This window comes from Amphiura filiformis, chromosome 6, assembly GCF_039555335.1.
Source record: "Amphiura filiformis chromosome 6, Afil_fr2py, whole genome shotgun sequence".
Taxonomy (NCBI): domain Eukaryota; kingdom Metazoa; phylum Echinodermata; class Ophiuroidea; order Amphilepidida; family Amphiuridae; genus Amphiura; species Amphiura filiformis.
The window spans coordinates 2,155,492-2,175,713 of record NC_092633.1 but is presented as its reverse complement, the minus strand read 5'-3'; the positions used below and the strand labels follow the sequence as shown (position 1 = coordinate 2,175,713).

The following is a 20,222-nucleotide window of genomic DNA, read 5'->3' as shown; positions in this document are numbered from 1 at the left end:
GGGTCGAAAGTTTGTATGACCCCCCTCCCTTCCGCTCACAGAGACTCAAGACAAATTATTCATTGCCGGAACAAAGGCGAAGAGCACACCAAAACTTTAGAGCGAAGAAAGTGTGCGGAGTGAGTTAAAATTTTGATTGTGTATGTAAAGAAGGCGCATGGAGCGCGCAAAAATTTAGCATTATATAACGAAAGATTGTGTGCACATTTTGATTGTTAACCTAAAAGAATTTGCGCGCAGCGCGCAAAAATTTTGAGTCACCAACCTTCAATAATTCTATAACCCCCCTATTTTGGGTGTTAAAAAATTATAACCCCCTATATTTGGTCTAAAAATTCTATGACCCCCCCTTTCCAAAGAAAATGACAGCCCCCTTACTGGAAATAGAATTGAAATAGATTAAATAACAAAGACATGTTACATTGAATACTCTCATTCACTAAAAAGTCTGTAGCAGCCCTAAGGCCAAGAAAAAAAAATTGTTTGCTTGCCCTCAATTGAATTTTAACAATTGGGTCGGTCGGTCGGGATTTCTTTTTTTTTTTTTTTTTTTTTTTTGAATTACTAACCAACTCTACTGTTTGTAATTAATTAAGGCTCAAAATATGACAAATCAGACAATTTTGGTGTCAAAATGAATCAACTAACATTACAAAACAACTGAAATGTTGAACAAAAACTCTAAAATACATTTTTTTTTTACATTTTCAGAATGCAAAAATTTGAAAAGAAAAAAAAAACTTTTTCAGGAATTTCCAAAATTAGGGTCGGTATTCTTTTGTACAGTAAATAGAAAAAAAAAAATTTTCTGATTTCCAAAATTAGGGTCGGTCGGTTGAGGGCAAGCAAACAACTTTTTTTTTTGGCCTAATTCAATTTCTTTACATTTCTTTTTTACAAAAAGGATAATGAAATAAATGCCAGTTTATACAATTAATTTCTTTGGAATTCCCTTCTGCGGTGACTTCTAAAGCCAATCAGTTCTTTGCATGCAGCATACATGTTTATTTTGCACAAGTGTTTCATATATTAATGTGACGTGGTATATCGAAAGAAGACACTTTTGGGCAGGATCTTAAATGGAGAAATAGCAAAAAATCTACCTGGGGTGATTTTTTCATAGTTTGGGTTTGTTGCAAATTTGTAATGTTAATGATATTTAAAATATTGTCTGATAGTTTCAGATTGGAATATAACTGGTATCTTGTACACTTTTCAAAGTGATTCCTACTCTCAACATTGTCAATAATATTTTGAAAGGCCAATGTCTCAATTTCCAATTTTATAATACCATAACTTACGAACTCAATATCTTCGCTTATGAATATCTGATTTCATTGGGGAAAACAGTGTTGTGGAGCAAAATATCTCTTTATTTAAGATATGTAAGGCACTCAAAATTGCTAACCTGCCCAAAAGTGTCTCTTTTTGATATGACACGTCACATATGTGACATGATCAAGGGGAATGAGTCACATGTCGCCACTGGTCGAAAATGAGTTTTACATATGTTTCTTAAGAGGAACTTTAGAGCTTTCAGAAACTGAAAACCCCATGTTGATACAACTTTTCGTTGCGAAGTAACATCAATTTATCAATCGCAGAAAACAATATAAAACAAAAGAATTTAAACACTTTCTTTGCCAATATCTCAAAATCAATATTAGCGACATCCGACTCATTTCCCTTGATTGTGTCACATATACTGTTTGTATCAAATAGCGAATATATATCATATGATACATTTGTTTGGATATTGTTGTTATCATGCACCAATGTGTTACAAATTGTAGAAATGTCAAATTTTCAAGGTATTTGGTACAACAAATCACCACAACCACATGGAGGGTATATACAGCGGCGTAGCAAGAGCCTCGGGGCCCCCTGGACAAGGAGCAGATCAGGGCCCTTTTAACATGTCCTTATCAGCCCTATTTCATTATTGCTTTTGTTCGGGCCCCCTTGCTACTCCCCTGGGTATATAGTTTCAAAAAAAAATTTACATAATAGTTATACTATTCATTATCCCCTGGGGACATTTGATCATTGACAAGGGGGTATCATCCACGAACATGGACTTTCAAAAAGCACCCTAAACATGCATTTATAAAAGCACTGATTTGAAAATGCACCACCTAAATAAAAATTATGACATGTAGGCCTATGTGTTATTTCTATACCCTAAACACTATTGGCATTATCAGCAAGTAATTTTCAGAACTCTAAAACAGTTATTTGAGACATGAATCCTTGATCATATTGCAGATCATACAACTGGGAAAACACTGAAAACTCACTGTGGTCAGAAAGTTTCCATGATTTTCCCGGCCCCCAACTCAACACAAAAGTTGGCAACCATGAGAGTTACCAAATCTTTTAAAGACCCCCTTTGCAATGATTTTTCATCAAATTTCCCCCCCCCCTTTTTAATGCAAAATCGAGGACAAAATTTTGCACAGCCCTAGTGCAGTCAGGGAATGTAAAGTCAGGGTAACCATATAGTAACCAAAACTTCAAATTTCAGAATTTTAAATACTTGTTAGACAAAAGATGATGTGTTTAAAAGTAAAACACTAAAAGGGTACAATTTTAACATAAACAATAGTCAGGCATTTAGATAGTTAAGAAATTTCAGGATAAAATAATACTTTGAATTGTATTACTCTCAGGGTAACCATACACCCCATACAGGAACAAAAACTTTTCAAATACCTTTGGTTACAATAAGAAATTTCAGGATAAAAATCTAAATACTTGTTATTAGATTACCATAGTAACCAGAATGTTTTGAAATACTTCTTATGACACTTTGTGATCAAGGATTCCTACAAAACTCTGTCACAGTCTACATAGGTCACGGTTGCTTGTGGTATGTAGAACTGTGTTCATTTAAAGCAAAGTTGAACAATGATGGCGCTATTTATCTTAAATTGTGTTTGCATCTCTACAAGGGTAGACACTTGTATAATGACATTAAAACATCAGAAAAATGAGTAACAAATAGCAAGGAAAATTTCTAAACATTTTGATCTTGAAATGAAAGGAATAAATCATATTATTGGGCTAACTTAAACTTCAAATATATGTAAATAGCGCCCTCAATTTGCGCACAAATATACAATTTAGATAATTTAAATTACCACAAAAAGGCAGAAAAAGATGAAAAATTTGATAAAGAAAGGAAAATCTATGTTAAAAATAGCTAAAAATATAATTTAGTATGATAACTGTTGGTATTGTCCAGGTCTAGAATTGAATATTTATATACAATTGTTAGAAAAATTATAAATGATCATATCAACCAACAACAAGGCTTAGGAATTGGGGAGGAGCCTCAATAATTTTGGTGCAGAAGCTTGAATACCCCTCAGTGCCCCAATAATTCTCAAATACCAGAAAAATTGGTGTTTTTCAACAATTTGACTCAGAGGGGAGAACTCCCATCATCAGGCATGGAGAGGCTCCTTGATGGGTCATCAACAACATTTTCACGTTTAAAATCTTCCTATAAGCCACTGGTCTATCATTGATATTCATCGTAAAATTTATGTGTCGGAGATCGAGTACCGGAATTATAGCATATGTTCATTTTGCCAAATTGATAGACTATTGATAAAATTATATATCAGAGAGTAGTTATATAATCATGGACTAAAGAGACACAGACAAATTCCAAACAGTCTCACAATCATGAGGGTCGATCGTTCTATGGAGTGTGACAGACGAAGCTGCTGCGCACATGCCATGTAAATTTAAGGTCTTTTGCCTTTTAAGCGAAGACAAGCAACGCTCTATTGTGTATACACGAATGCACGCAACGCTGACATGATAGTTAGACACACACACACAATCGAACAATCGGCTCTCGTGAATATGCATGAAGTCACAGCATACAATGCACAGGGGACTTTTGACTGTTTGAAAATAGTCTGTATTAGTCTGCTGTGATTGTTAGCCCTCATGAATATGCAAGAAGTCACAGCATACAATGCACTAGGACTTTGACTGTTTGAAAATAGTCTGTATTAGTCTATGATTATAACTTGGATTTTGCCTGAACAGCAGGTTTCATTGGTGTCCTATAATTACTTGTAGAATCTGTGTATGTGTCTGGTTTCCTGTAGAATCTGTCTGGGTTATAAGGGCTGATATCATGACTTAGAGGCTGGCCTGTTACTAGCTCACACATCACTTTGCCAAGAGCTGGTGCCAATTTGAATCCTGTGCCTGCAATTAAAAAAAAATTCCACAAAACATAAAACGAATGTAGGTGTGTAGCCTAGTCAAACCAGGGATCTATTTTAACAGCCGCCCGAACGCCAGGCTGGTAACTTTGCTGTCGGGCAGGTATTGTTTCAGAAGTGCCCGTCCGCCTGGTGGGTAAGAAATTGAAGATGATAAAATGCAGTCCTCGAGCCAATCTCCTCCCTTCTTTCTCCCCATTTCTGTCTGTCTGTCCATCTCTCTCCTCCCTTTCTCTCACATGCTTTTTCTGTTCCTTCTCTATTCATATGGTGTGACACAAATCAGGATTGGCAACAATTCAGCCTAAATCACATGTCAAATAATCAAAAAGTCACCCAATTTTTCTCTTAACCACTGGTTTCTATGGGACATGAAACTACCGAAGTTTACTGTCGCCAATGTTGAAAAGTCACAATCCATTGATTCCAATGGGAAAAGAAATCTTCAACAGTCACCAAACTGGGTATCACAGCTTTTTCAACCTTTTAACTATACTCAATTCCACACAAATATTAAACTCAGTGCCAATTTGAGATCATAATGTGACACGATCTGGTCCATGGGGGCCAAAGGAGGCATTTTTGCAAAATTGAGTTACTATAACTATTACCATATACAAACATTAGGCTATCATATACTTAAAACACCAAAGTCCGTATGCACAAAAGAGTTAGACCGGGTCTAAAATAGACCTGGTCTAAATGGAATTTAGTCCCAGGAGAAAAGACACTTTCCTTCACATTTGCTTAATTTATTTTGTATTATTTTTGAACTTTGCATTTAAATATTTAGAATTTGCTAGCTAATATAGACGGAAACAAGAGTAAAGGACCATTCCTGATGGAACTTAATTCCACTTAGACCAGGTCTAACTTTAGACCCGGTCTAACTCTTTTGTGCATTCAGACCCAAAGGTCTAGCATACTTGGTTCTAAAGTTATGAAGTTTTTTGATGTCTATTTTCTTATGTACTTTTTTTGTTTTTTTACTCCATATTTTTGCCTTTATCTCAATTTCATGGACCAGATCGTGTCACATATTTCCAATTTTCATATGACTTACCAGACAATCCACACACATAGGCAAGATTATTGTAGTTGGGATATGTTCCTATGATGGGAATCTCATCTGGTGTACACTGTAAAATTACAAGGAAATTATAGTTACACAAGATTCATGATTTGAAGGGTTATTAGGGGCTGTGCAAATTATTAGCCCTTGGGGAGGGGTAAAATTGGGGTGGGGGGCAAAAGAGAGAAAGAGATACAAGATTCATGATTTGAAGGGTTATTAGGGGCTGTGCAATAATTATTAGCCCTTGGGGGAGGGTAAAATTGGGGTGGGGGGCAAAAGAGAGAAAGAGATACAAGTGAACAAATTAAACTGTTAGCCTCTGGGTCAAGAGGTAGGACATATCTTAATCCAATCTCAACTGGTACTAAGGCATGCATGTGTTACCATGGTGTTTTAATCCAGGAAACAAAGCATTATGAAATGTAGAAATGTCAGGAAAAAGAAGAAATACACAATTTTGTTGTCCATTGACCTGTAAATACACCGGCGTTTCCAGGATCTGTTCCTGCAGGAGGCTCAGAGGGGCTATCAGAGTTATGCGGGGGCTTAATGGCTAAAATTGCCAAAAAACGGCTGTATCTTACATGATTTTTACCAAAGTGCGGGGGCTTCAGCCCCAAAGCACCCCCTGGACACGCCACTAAAATTGGTTATAGGTGTTGCAGTATTTAAATGGCTATAGGCCTCAAAAATGGTGTCACAATCTTTTTTTTAAATACGGTAGATAGGCCAAGATTTTTTATGAACTTTTTTTGGTCAAAGACATTTCAATCTTACATAAAGGAAAATAATTTTTATTAAATTATTTTTAAATCAAAAAATGGTCATCAACTACTATTATCCAATTTTTTAACATAATCAAATCTTAATAACATTTTTTCCTCCCTAATAAATAAAAAATATTCAGGGTCCACAGTATATTTAGGGTAGGTTAGTTAGGCCAATCAAACAATTTCTGTTTAGCCTTATTGTTAACTTGGCCTTCAAATCAAGTAGACTTTAATAACTGCACTTGTATACAGGCTACATGCTTCATTGCAATAAAAGGCCATTATTGTTAAATTTACTTAATTAAATATTATTATCAAGTTTTTTTTATCTTTCTTTTTGAATATATCAAGTTGACTATTGATAACTGGACTTGTATAGGCATTCAAAATCAAAAGGCCATTACATTGTTAACTTGACCTTTGTCAAGTTGACTCATAGACACAGGAAAACAGGTCTATATCGCTGCCTTGATAACACTACTATACTCCCCATTCCAGAAAAATTCAGCACTAATTTTAAAAATAAAAAAAATATTATCTTGTTTTGCCAAATGAAACATAGCTATTATAAAATCCTAATACTTTAGTTAGTCCTAACTGGCAATAAAAGTCAAATTTTACTATTTGGTCAATTTTTAGAAATAAGGGTCAAAACATGCATCATTCCTTTAACCAATCATTTAATTAAAGTAACACACACAAAAACCCAGCAAAGTAGAGCAAAATTGTGGCATATACTCATGAATTTGAGTGCTTAGACTTGTTCCAAGTCTTTGATTTTAATGACTTGATTGTCTGAAAATGCATGTTTTTGGCTCTTTTTTCAAGAAATTAGTAAAATAGTAAAATAGTTAACTTTATCTTTTATCTCCAGTACTAAATAAATGATTAGAATTTAGTTATGTTTCTTTCGGCAGAACTTCATAACATTTTTTTTAATACCAAAAATTTAGTGCTGCATTTTTCTGGAATGGGGAGTAGATAAGAATCATTAACAGCTGAGGAAGACTGATAATAATTCACATATTGTCTTTTTATTTATTTCTCTATTTAGAAGAAGTATCTCAAATACAAAATAAATAGAATAAACTTGTTGTCAGTTATTCATATTGTGCTATTCCATTTAAAATCCACACTCCCCCTGTGGAAGATTTTGAAAATATCTTCAACAGGGGGAGTATTCATAACCTCATTAATAAACATGATGCGTGCGATCCAATTACATTTAGTTATTTGTGAAAACGTGAACGCAAATCGAAGTCATTAATATCTCACAATTGACCGCAAAATGCGTAATTGTTCCAATGTCACACACAATTGACCAGTGTTTGCGTGTTGTTGTGCGTCAAACAAACTGTGCGCGCGCTGGCTGCCGTATTTTGATTGCGCGCTACCATATTTGCACAGATTGTGATACGCACATTTGTTATTGGTCGTCCTGTTTTAGCCTGATCGATTTTTGGAAAGGGAAGATGTAAAAATCATCTATTTTTATAAACTTTTGAGCAAAATTTTGTATTATTTTGTAAGGTGAAGAGATTAAAGTGACGGTTATGAATGAGGTTAATAACTTTGCATCGGTAATATGTCGGCATTGTGAAAAATCTAAACATTTTGCTTTGGACCTCGGAATATCACTCGGGATAATCCTCGGTTCCAAAGGCAAAATGTTTTGATTTTTTACAATGCCCTCCAAATAACCAATGCGCATTTATTAACCTCTAAATGGAATTAGCATTATAGCATTATATCCAACTCTATTTGAAACTCACTCTCCCTCTGTGGAAGATTCAGGTCGAAATCTTTCTCAGAGGGTGTATGTGATATTTCTAATATCTTCCATGGGGTAGTGGGTGTTTTAAATGGAAAAGCTCACTTTAGTGTTACTATAGACTGGGCGCTACCAAGCCTAGTTACGCCACTGCCAATCCACCCCCCGCCACTCAAAACAAAAGTAGGTAACCATCCAGCAAGGGGGGGGCTTTCCCCCTGGTTACTTACAGTGTACATGCAGCTCTCTACAATGGATGGTTTAGCCTCCAATCCTGGCATAAACTTCTGAATATACTGAGACATTTTCTTGATGTCATCTTGGTTCTTACATAGATCTCTGTCCTCTGGTGATGCGATTGGGTATCCTCCATGTTTGCATACCTGTTTTATGGATAGATAACATTGCAATTGAATTACTTTGAAATATTTGTTCAGTTTCTTGGATTTTCTTGTTCATTTTTCTTTTCTTTTCTTGTTGTCATGTCTGCCTCATTGTCTTCTGGTGATGCGATCGGTGATCCTCCATGCATGCATACCTGTATTATGGATAGATAACTTTCAGTGGTGTAGCATCATGGGGAGGGGGCACATGCCCCCAATCGATTGCAAAATTTCAAAATCCCATATGAAAATTGCCAAAAATGGCTTGTGCCCCCCATCAGACCTGGTGCCCCCCAATCATGGTCGGTGCCCCCCCCCCCCATATGATGACCCACGCTACGCCACTGATAACATTGGAATTAATTTTGTTCATTTTCTTGGATCATTGTTGTTGTGTCTGCCTCAGCTTTGCATAAATATAAACCCGGGGGAGGCACTCCCACTTTGAAGGTGACACATATATATGTAGGGCTGTCAAGACCCGACCCTTTTTCAGCATCGCTGTCACCCAAAGATCCCATTTGTTTTTCCGAACATATATATGCTCTGTCACTTAAAGACCCCTTATTTTTCCATTTTCCATTCTATCTGACACCCACAGGCCCAATATTATTCAATTTGAACAGCAACTTTCATATATACCATTCAAAAATTGGACCAATATTGCAGTGTACATCTCTTTTTTGGCCCAATTTACACCAAAGTGAAACTTTTTAGGGCCAAAATAGTGTCAATTGCAATTTTTCACATACTTTGTTGTAAATGAGATATGTGTCATGTTGCAAAGGATTTTGGGAAGGGTAAGATATCTTCTCTGACACAACACCATACACTATGGACCACAATGGCCTCATCTCAATGGCATAGTTCAATAAACTCAATCAAACAATCATAGTGCAAAATTTGACCTCAAGTTGCAGAGTATGAGTTTTTGTACTCAAAATTTCAAAGGTCATGCAATGAATGTGCAAATGATTGGAGTTAAAGAACTGTGCCCCTGATAGATGAGCATGTTGTGGATCCTAGTGATACCTTAACCATTCCAGGGTACTCGTGACTTGGTAACCCATAGATAGGCCACTCTACACTGCAGTCAATGAAACAAGGAAACCCATTGAACACTCCTGGGGTCTTCACCTTCCAGTAACACACATTAACTCTCATTATCTGAAAGAGAAATTGTAAAAATAAAGATTTTCTAGATTTTACTGCGTATACAGGGAAAAAAGTAAATTTAATCTCATTTTTCCAAGACTAAGTGATATTTTTTTAAATAGAGAATATAAAAACTTTTTCTCGGACTCTGAAACAGTAAAGAAAACTATAAGGAATTTTTATTCTATTTGTCATATAAAATCAATTTTTTGCATTCAACATCATATTTGCAGGAATATTTTATCATGACATTTTAAAAATGTTGTTGTTGTCTGTTTTCATACAAACATTTTGAAATGTTTTTGTGACCTTTATAAAACCCAAAATTTGATATTATTAAAAAGCTTTTTCCTAAAACTCAAAATATAACCCATATAAAAAGTTTTTAAAATATTTTCCCCCAATGCCCTCCGAAAAAAAATTCCTGGCACCGCCACTGAAAACCACACTTCACAATGAATTTGCAAGCGCAGGTATCCCACATCATGCGATTGTATTATCATGCTAACGGTCATATGGGCACGGAAACCTTGGAAGACCAAGGTAAACCACCGTACACATGTCTGGCACCCGAGGGGTCCCTGGTTCAAAACTGCACCTGAGAAAAAGGTTTTCTCTTCTTCTTTCTTCCTTCCTTTCCTCTAGCCAAAATAGGACGGGGGCGTTAGGGATAAAATTATTTGTGGGGTGTGTGCGTGGGGTGTGTGTAAAACTTACTTGGAGTGGGAAATTCAATCCAAGAGGTTTGAGCATTTTTGAGGCCCATGGTCCTACAGCTAGTACGAGTCGTTTAGTCCTGTACTGTCCCTTGTTTGTTGTTACTGTGATAATGTCTCCTGGTATCACTTCTATAACACCCTCCTCATCATGAATGATGCCACCAAATTTCTTAAATTGTTCCTGAAAATATAGATTCACAGGTCACAAGTGTGTTTGTAAGTACTTTCAGAACCAGAAAACCTTAATAACTCACAATGGCCTGCTCCCACAAAATGACCTCAATAACTCAATTCAGTGCTCAAGGGTGTCTTCTTCGTGAAGAAAGAGTCGCTAGTCCAAAGTTTCTCTAGTCCGAAGGGTCGCTAGTCAGTGGCGTACCGTGGCCACCCCAACCCCGGGGGCTGAAGAAGAAACAATTTTGCCGCCTTCCTTAACAGCCCGAAAAGGTTGACCCAATTTTTTTCACGGTCGTTTGAAAAAGTGAAGAGCAAAAAAAAAACAAAAACAAACAGAAACAAAAGGAATTTAGGCGCTAGCGCCCTTAAAAGCACCATTTTTTCAAAAATTTTAAGCTTTTTCAATTTTTTGCCTTTTTTCTTTGCTAATTGCTTTGCAGCCCCTAAGTTTTTGCCGCCCCTGTTTTTGCCGCCTTTCTTCTTCCGCCGCCCTTCGCTTTTTGCCGCCCCTACTTTGACCCCAAAGCCCCCCCCAAATACGCCAAGATGCTAGTCTGAAAACCAAATTAAGTTCGCTTATCCGAAGGTTCTTTAGTTCGAATAGAGAATTAATAAGGGTTAAGGGTAAGGGTTAGTGTTGGGTTAGCAAGCCTTATTCTATATTCAGACTAGAGAACCTTATTTATTATTTGGACTAGCGAACCCTTGGACTAGAGAACCCGATATTCGGACTAGTGAACCTTTTTTTGACTAGCAAATGGTAAATTATGTGTTCAGACTCCGGAACTTTCAAACTAAAGAGCCTCCGGACTAGGGAACCTTTAGACTAGAGAGTTGTCACCGTCTTCATGGCACCCGGTGAATTCTGAATCTACATGCCCCTGGTAAAAAGTAACAATACTTCATTTTACTTTGATCAGCTCGTAGTCAACGGGAATTGTTGGGCTTTTACCACAACATGCAACATGCAACATGCCCTGGGCGCTATCCTTAGGGGGACGCCAAATTGACCAATTCAGCATCGATTCTGCGCCCCTCCAAGCGATGAAAGTCAAAATTTTCAGCACAAAATCAATTGAAAGAATATTTTTAAGACCGATATTCAACTTCTAGTAACCAAAATTAATTAGTGGTAGGCCTTATTTGTCCAAAAATTCGCGCGCTCCGCACACAATTGTTTCTACAATTGCCCGCGTCTAAGATATTCTCGGGGTGGGTGTAGGGGCGCCAATTTTGTTTCTTGCCCCGGGCGCTACCAACCCTAGTTACGCCACTGTTTACCACTACGCCGAAAAGTAGACCCATGTTAGGAATAGTATAGTTTACCTGTCTGATATTGTGCGTGTTAAATATGGTAGACAACATATAGAACTTGAATTAATAATTTCTATATTACATCTGGCAACATGTCACATGACAATTTTCAAAATAAAATATATTGCTATTATCTGGATTAACGATTTCTGAGTTACACCCAATGATTGCTCTTTCAAACTCTTACTTCTGCCAACATCTAAGACCCCGTTTACACATCAAGAAATTGATCGACTTCAATTGCGACATCGAATTCAGATTGCGACAAAGGATTAGCATAAATTATTTCTTGATGGGGTGTTAACACAGTAGTTGAGTTCAAAACAAATTGTGACTTGTACTTTTATGCTATCATTTGCTCATGCTTCAAATTACCATTATGAAGTCGACTTCATATTTCGACTTCATATTACGTGTTCGTTTACACTGCATAAGTCGAATTTGAAGTCGACTTTGAATTCGACAAATGTTGCTCCGGGTCATCATTTGAAGTCGACTTCTGAAGTCGAGTTCAAAACATGGTGACCCTGTTTATACACAAATGAAGTCGAGTTCAAAGTCGACTTAAGTCGACTTCAGGCTCTGTGTAAACGGGGTCTAAGACATACCTGAAAGCTCCTCATCAAGCCTTTGCCTGCTGTCAACAGCCTTTGTATCAAGGCATGGAAATAAGAATTCCCAATTTCTTATTTTTCAAGCCAATGTTAAGAGCAAAATTGTACACTTGACTTTTTGGGAGTAGCCTTTCTTTTTCTTGCTCTTTTTCTCCAATTCTCTTGCTTTCTCTTCATTGGGCCAGCCAGTGCCGCCGACAAGGGGGGGGGGTTAAGGGGGTGCATTACCCCCGGGGCCCAGGGTCCTGTAAAAAATAAAGAAAGCATACCTTAATGGGTCCATAAAAGCAAAGAAAAGAGACCTCGGGGAGGTGGGGGGCATAAAAAGGGGCTGTGCGATCATTTTACCCCCGGGCCCGCAATGGCTCTTGGCGGCACTGGGGCCAGCAGTGTGTCAAGTCAGGCAGTATATGCTAAACAAGTAATCCAAACAATGCTTTCTTCAGTGGACAGCAGTGTCTCAAAAGCATTTAAGCTTTTTAGCTAATTGGCTTGAGCTTTTTGCTTTAGACTAATTGTCCCATCAGGACTCAAACATGTGTCCACACGGATCAACCGAACAAACATAAAACAAACATACCATGCGACACCTACCTGAAAGCTTCTCAACGCCTTGTCTGCTTTCAGAAGTCCCGCACCTAATTCCACCATTCCTTTGTAGCTCTTCTCATAATGCACAGCTCCAGCATATTTGTCGTTGATTTCAGATCCTGTGTAAACTGCATGTGGCTTACGGACTGCTTTGACGGCATTCAAGTGTTGGGTGTATGATTTGTGTGGAGCTTGATCTTCCACAACCAGCAGTCCTGTATTCCTGTTAATATAGATGATTTTATGCATGTGTAAATAAAACTTTCGATGATTTTGTGTAGGAGAAAGAGAAAGGTTAGGGAGCGATCGTTATTTATGGCAGGGGGGAATGGGTAAATTTAGGGGGAACACGAAATTTTTTGTGGTCTTGAGGGGGAACCTGAAATTTTAGTTGAACCAAGAGGGGGATTGTTAAATATTAAATGGAGAAAATTGGGAAAACAAGGGGGAACGCGAAAATTTTGAGCGGACGCGAGGGGGGAACGCGAAATTTGTTGTCGATATTTTTGCCAAAACACCCATTCCCCCCCCTGCCGTAAATAACGATCGGTCCCTTAACATTGCTTTTTGTAAATGTTTACTGGAAAGTGAAAATGATTAATTGATGCAGCATAGGCATATATTTCATTTTGACATGGGAGAATGGGGTTGGAAAAAAGTTCTCTTGAAGTATAGTGAATCTAGCACCTTTTGGTGACAGATTAAGTTTATTTCACATATGTGCGTACTGCGTACAAATTTTTGCCATATTGAAGCTGAAATGGTGTGAAATATGGTGTAAAAGTGGAACAAATTCACACAGAGTGCAAAAATTTACATTTTTTATGCTAAAATGGCCAAATATGAGGGTAATTTGGTCAGAAACCACATGCAGGCATCAACATTGGAGATGATTAAAGGTTTGGGGAGGATTCATCCAGTGGTGTGGCATCATAGGGGCATGGAGGGCATGTGCCCCCCCCCCCCACCGATTGCAAAATTTAGAAAATCCCATAGGAAAATAGCCGAGAAACATTGTGTGCCCCCCCAATGAGACCTGGTGCCCCAATCATGGTCGGTGCCCCTCCCCCAATATGATGACCCACGCTACGACACTGGATTCATCTCCCATCCCCTACCCCGGATTTATGCCTATCCCTATGATGCTGTAAAAATATGGCAACCATCAAGCTATTTCCCTTGCCAGTGCTATAGCATGGGTCATCATATTGGGGGCACTGACCATGATTGGGGGGGCACTGGGTCTGATGGGGTGGCACAAGGCATTTTTCTGCATTTTTCCTATGGGATTACCAGGCGGCGAATGGCATGATCGAACCGGCAACTTGTGAAACCGCCCGGCCGGCCGTATGGCATTTTCCATATACTTGGTTAGTTTTGTGGGGTTCATTATCGACCCCCAACAGTTTTAGCTTGTATTTATATTATTTATAAACATAGGCCTATTTGTTTGTGATATTTCAAGCGTTTTAAAATTTCAAAATAATCCCATTCAATTACACGGTTGACAATGAAAATTTACTGAATTTAGAGAATGCACGGCGACCACCACCTGGGGATTTCTAAATTTTGCAATTGATTAGGGGGGCACAAGCCCCTATGACGCTGCACTACTGATACTTGCCTGTTGCCCCATGCATGCTGCCCTGTGGTTCAAGCCCCGCAGGTTCAAGCCCTATTTGCCTACACCCACTAACTTATTTCAGTTAGTTTTAATGGTACTTTATATTCTATTACCTTTCCTTTGGTCAACAATAAGTTGCCCTACATGCATAAACAATGTAATACAACTTTGACAACATGACCTGAAAAATAAAATCAACTTGAGTGACCCTACAACTTCAACTTGTTATGCATGTTTTTTTTCCAGTAGGCCCCTATATTGTTTTTTTCAGACCAGGTGATCTCCGGACGTACCAGACTTTTGCACTACAGGCCTATTATTTGGCTGTCCGGTTGTTAGTACTCTTGCCCGATTGAATATTGAGTACTCAAAAGGAGTAATTCTCAATCTTTTAGCGATTAAAGTTCGGGGCAAATCTTTTTTCGATTGAATTAGAAAGGATTGAATTTCATTGATTTTCAATCTTTTGCCATCCCGAATTAGGGAAAATCCTTTCCAATTGAAAAAAAAAAAGATTGAAAATATTCACTCTAAACTTACTTGAATATGTTTGTGTTAGTCTCCTTCTCCAGTTGTTTCCACATTTCCATCGCATCCAGAACCATGTGAGCAAAGAAGGTTTGTTCGTACGCGCATCGAATAATACGAGACTGGCCATGGGAGCTACCTCTGCTGTGGGGAAGAGGAAACTGAAACAACAAAAACAAGCAGAACAATTGATTCACTCATTACCGGTTTGGTGCATTTACTTGAACCTCCATACATGTTTCACATGTTTTACATGGGCCTGCCCCCTACTCATCATAGACCGTTGGTACATCTTACACCATCAGTACATTACAGGGCATTGGCAAACTGACAAAATGGTATCAAATAGACAATTTTCTGTGCACAGCTGTTTGTATTGTGCATGGATCTGGTAAAGTAACAAAGTGCCCCAATTTGTCACCCCCCCCCCCCCTGTTCTGAAAAGCTGACTACACCTAGGGGCATGCCAAGAAACAGATACCCTCGGGGGCTGGTCTATCAAAAGAATTGATAAAGGTTGATTGCAGAAAACAACCGCAGATGCGCTTGTACGACAGGGGGGCACATTTAGTGAAAGCCTAATGGAGCCATTTGGTGCAACATTTTGCGCCCCCGGATGCGGAATTGGGTCCTTTTGGGTTTTTTGTAACTCCAAGGAGTGCTCTGCTTGATTAATTTTTGTCAATTTCCTCATTTGTATTTGCAACAAAGATATGCAAATCAGCAACAATACCCAAAGTTGCTCCATTTGCCGACACCGTGCCAGGTTTCACAGAATAATCGTTTCTAAGGTTTAGACTTTAGGCTATAATTTGGGCTATAATTAAGACCATTTATTCCCGCTAATTTTGCACCAATTGAGTGCATGATATACAGTGGCGTAACTAGGGGGGCAGGGGGGCAACATGCCCCGGCGCTACTTTTAGGGGGCGCCAAATTGACCAATTCTGCGCCCCTCCAAGCAATAAAAGTCAATTGCTCCGCGCGCAATTGTTTTAGAAGAACATTTTAAGACCGATATTCAACTTCTAGTAACCAAAATTAATGAATTGTAGACCTTATTTGTCCAAAATTTTGTGCGCTCCGCGCGCAATTGTTTCAAGAATTGGGGAGGGGGCGCCAATTTTGTTTCTTGCCCCGGGCGCTACCAACCCTAGTTACGCCACTGATGATATAGCCCAACATCTAACATATGCATATGTCTAATAAAACCAATTTTTGTTAAATTCCCCCCTCCCACTCTCTCCCTCTAGAGGCGGCAAAACAAAAAAGTCCGCTTCCCGGTATAAAATGGGTTCACTTTACTTCAAAATTTGTAAAATTTGGATTCACTTTTGAAGGTGTTTTTATCCTTTTTCACCCCCTTCAGTTTTTTTTTCAGGGTGCACTATGTCCCCCTGCCCCCACTGGCTATGCCACTGCTCTCTCACTCAAAGGCGGCGCCAGGTACTGGGGGGAAACAGGGGGGGCAAGAGTTCTGACTGAGGGGAATTTTCCCCTCATGCCCACCATGGCACCGCCATTGCTCTCTCACTCCCTCTCTCTCTTCCCTCTCCTTTCTCTCTTTTTCTCTTTCTCTCCCTCTTTAAAATTTTTTTTTTTTTAGACCCAGGCTGGGGCCTTCAGCCCCAAAGCCCACTCCTGGGCACGCCTGCTAAATGTAAAGTGTTTTTAATGTTAAACATTTTAAACTAGACACCAATTTGTTCCCAATTTCTAATCATTTTATTTGCAGTGTATTTTAAAGGGGTAATTCATCAGGCTGTCTACCATCATCAGGCCCCTCCAATTTTCTAAAAAAAGTTTTTTTATAGGTCTACAATAAGAAACTTCTGGCTACATTAGGGGCTGTGCAATAATGATATAAAATTGGATCGGTTGAGCCCATATTTATTGAATTCGAGCTATGAGTTTTAAAATATTGGGCCGAGGCGTGAGTCGAGTCCAATATTTTACAACTCATAGCGAGACCAATAAATATTGGGCGTAAAGCATCAATTTTATCATTATTATGTTTTGGATCCAATATTATCACAACTTGGATCCATCAAAACATAATAATTATGGGCACTGGAGGGAGGGGTTGATACTTTGTTGGCCAGCCAAAAGAGGGTTTAGACAAGCAATTTTTGGCACTCATATGAAGCCTTTTAAACATACCCCGGTAATGCTCTAAAGGGGTGGGGTGGGGGTGGGGTGGAGATCGAGAACATGCCAGAGGGCTCATAATTATTGCACAGCCCTTATGTTTGTGTGCCCAAATTTTTTGTAGATTTATTTGCAACAATATCATCAAATTTGTATCTGTTAAAAAGAAATCGGTGCCATACCCACACCGCTCCTATCCAGGGGGGCCTTCTGAGGGCACACACCCCCTGCATTACGCAACTTTATGGGTACATAACAAAGCAATAATTAATACAATAATAGTCCAAACTTGTCTACGGATGGCTTCAACTGGGCCAGCTTTTTGCAAATTTTTGGCTTTTTTAAACTAAAATTTTTTCCAAAAGTTTCTCACTTCTGAGAGAATCACATCCCCTCATTTGCGGCCATTTTTTACATTTTTTTTTCTTAAATTAAACCCCCCGACTGCTCTAGATCCGCCACTGAAAAATTAAAAAAGAAGGAAAATGGTCGTGGGCAGTACGGTATACAAATAGGTCAAAACTGATGAGTTTTCAAGGGGGTAACCCCCTTAACATTTTTTGGGTATGCTTTGGTGGGGTGGCAGGGAGAGGCTTTGCCTAGGGTGGCAAAATCCCTAGGAACAGCCCTGTGAGAACCACATAAAAGTGGACTACTACCGCCGCCTACATGTTTTACAATGTTTCTGAATAGTGTGGTCTTTGTGAGCGAGTGGCCCCCAAATGAGGTGGTTTGCTAACTCAACCCCAAAAGAAATTCTCAACTCCAACTTTATACGTCTTTTATATGTTTTTAAATAAATTTCAAGTTTTTGACAGGCTGCGTTAGAATCTGGAAATTGTCAAAATTCCAGAATTTCAACAATTCCCATTCTGATGCTGGAGTGAGTGATGCAGCAGTTCTGACTCCCCATGCTGCCCCCACCTCCTTGCCCCGGACAAATAAAAATGGGGTTGACAACTTAAGGGATCTAAAATGAGCGTTTATTGCTTTTCGACAGTATTTTTTGTGGGACATGAGAGCACCTCAGACCTGTCGAATTGCATTCTGAATCTGAAGCATGTCTTTCTGATATCAAATAATTTTCATTTTTGAAAATCATAATATAATACAAATTTTATGACAAATTATAAAAATTTGATATTTTTCAAATTTTTGATATATAACAGTCCTCGAGTAAATTATATAAATCTAATGATATATTCTTAAAGTGTATGTAGCAGGGAGGAAAAGCCGACGGTCAATTGAAAATTTTTTTGGTGTTTTGGGAAAAAAATCCATATCTTCTATACTGAAAGGTCAAAATTTTCAATTGATCGTCGGCTTTTCATCCCACCTACATACACTTTAAGTATAAATCATCAGATTTATAAAGTTTACTTCAAGTACTGTTAAATATCAAAAATATCAATTTTAATGATTTGCCATAAAATGTGTATTAAATTGCTAATTTCAAAAATCAAAATTATTTGATATCAGAATGACATTCTTCGTATTCAGAATGCAATTCGATATGTCTGATGTGCTCTAATGTCCCAAAATAAATACTGTCCAAACGCTCATACCCCAGCCCTTAACTGGGGTCTGATGTGCTCTAATGTCCCAAAATAAATACTGTCCAAACGTTCATACCCCAGCCCTTAACTGGGGGGTAATAACCATAAGTCAATTATCCTTTTCTGGGCCAATTTTGGTCATGTTCTCAATTTTTTTGGAAAGAAGCTTAATTTTTGCCTCGCTGTAGCCAAAATATTGGAAATTTACTCAAAACCTGAGAAAAACGTTGTAAAAACTAAGACAGCTGACAATTTGCATTAAAATTTGGCAGAAAAAATTGACTTCTGGTATATGAATGGACCCACTTTCCAATTCTCAGTGGGACACCCCACCCAAAGCAAACCTGAGTATCCCCCCTCAAAAACAATTAACAATTTCACTCACCAAGAAATATTTGAACAGTGGCGGCACCAGAAATTTTTTTTGGGGGGGAGTGCAGCATTTTTGCACAAAATTGCTGCAAAAGGTGGTAATTTAAGCACCGTAGCACCACCACTGTTTTTGAGGCGCCAATCTCCGGGCCATTCTGTATTCCCGCCTGTATCTTGCCCTTAGCGCCATAAGGGACCGATCGTTATTTACGGTAGGGGGGAATGGGCGTTTTTGAAAAAATATTGACCAAAAAAATCGTGTTCCCCCCTCGCGTCCACTCCGTTCCCCCTTGTTTTCCTGAATTTCTCAATATAAAATTTAAGAATCCCCCCTCCTGGTTCAATAAAAAATTTTGCATTCCCCCCTCAAGACCCCAAAGAAATTTTGGGTTCCCCCCGGGGTTCCCCCCTCAAAATGCCCATTCCCCCTGTCGTAAATAACGATCGCTCCCTTAAACCCCTAGCTACTAAATACTTTTTTACATAATTTTAGCCTGAGACCCGTGGCCTGAGACCATATAAGGTATTTTGGTCTCAGATTTTAGCGATATTTTTTGCACAAAAAATGGGACTGTGACCCTTTGAGATTTTTTTTGTTAAGTTTTGGACTCAGTCCAAGCTTATGGCGAACGACCATGTACTATGGCAGTGATGGCGCAAGTGGAAAAACCCAACAACATGCTACTGTTTACATAAAACATTGACCAAAACATTCAGTGCGGCTGCGGCCTACCTGCTCCAACAGAAGTGTCCTATGTTTTTGTTTGGCAAGTTGGTATGCTGTAGCACTCCTTCGATTCCAGCGCCCGCCACGATTGCATCAAAATCCATGATTTTGTGAGAAGACGACATATTGGTTTATAAATGCGAAAACAAGCTAGTATTATGCTTTTTACTCATTTCTGGTCAAACACGGTCACGCTTGCGTGCAGTAAATGCATAGATGAATATGCAAGCAAGCAAACCAGCTGATACCAGTCACATTTCCCTTTATCTATATGCAGCAAGGTGTTTGCTTGCGCCCAACTCGTGTGATAACATACACTTACATTCTGCAGCAAACAAGCAGCGCAGCTCATACCCTGCTGCAAACAGTGACTACAGGTCAAAGCAAAAATGTAAACAAGGCTTAGTCTTAACCCAGACTGCGTGTGGCTAACCTTTTACAGCCAGGAGCGCCT

The 20,222-nt window shown here is 38.6% G+C and overlaps 1 protein-coding gene across 1 annotated transcript; it reads right to left on the bottom strand.

Moving 5' to 3' along the window:
• Positions 1–1,214: 1,214 nt before the first annotated feature.
• LOC140154806 (peroxisomal sarcosine oxidase-like) lies at positions 1,215–19,997 on the bottom strand. Its single transcript, XM_072177391.1, has 8 exons — positions 19,775–19,997; positions 14,978–15,126; positions 12,817–13,036; positions 10,116–10,298; positions 9,276–9,410; positions 8,091–8,243; positions 5,308–5,383; positions 1,215–4,227 (listed from the first exon to the last, which is right to left on the bottom strand). The coding sequence occupies exons 2-8, from the start codon at positions 15,040–15,042 to the stop codon at positions 4,037–4,039; spliced, it is 1,023 nt and encodes a 340-aa protein (XP_072033492.1). The 5' UTR covers positions 15,043–15,126; positions 19,775–19,997; the 3' UTR covers positions 1,215–4,036.
• Between the last annotated feature and the right edge of the window lie 225 nt (positions 19,998–20,222).

Excerpts from the sequence above, each read along its gene's own strand:
- LOC140154806 (XM_072177391.1), bottom strand. The coding sequence starts at position 15,042 with ATGGTTCTGGATGCGATGGAAATGTGGAAACAACTGGAGAAGGAGACT. Across the intron at positions 13,037-14,977 it reads ACTAACACAAACATATTCAA|GAATACAGGACTGCTGGTTG; the intron begins GTAAGTTTAGAG and ends CTATATTAACAG. Across the intron at positions 10,299-12,816 it reads AGGCGTTGAGAAGCTTTCAG|GAACAATTTAAGAAATTTGG; the intron begins GTAGGTGTCGCA and ends CTATATTTTCAG.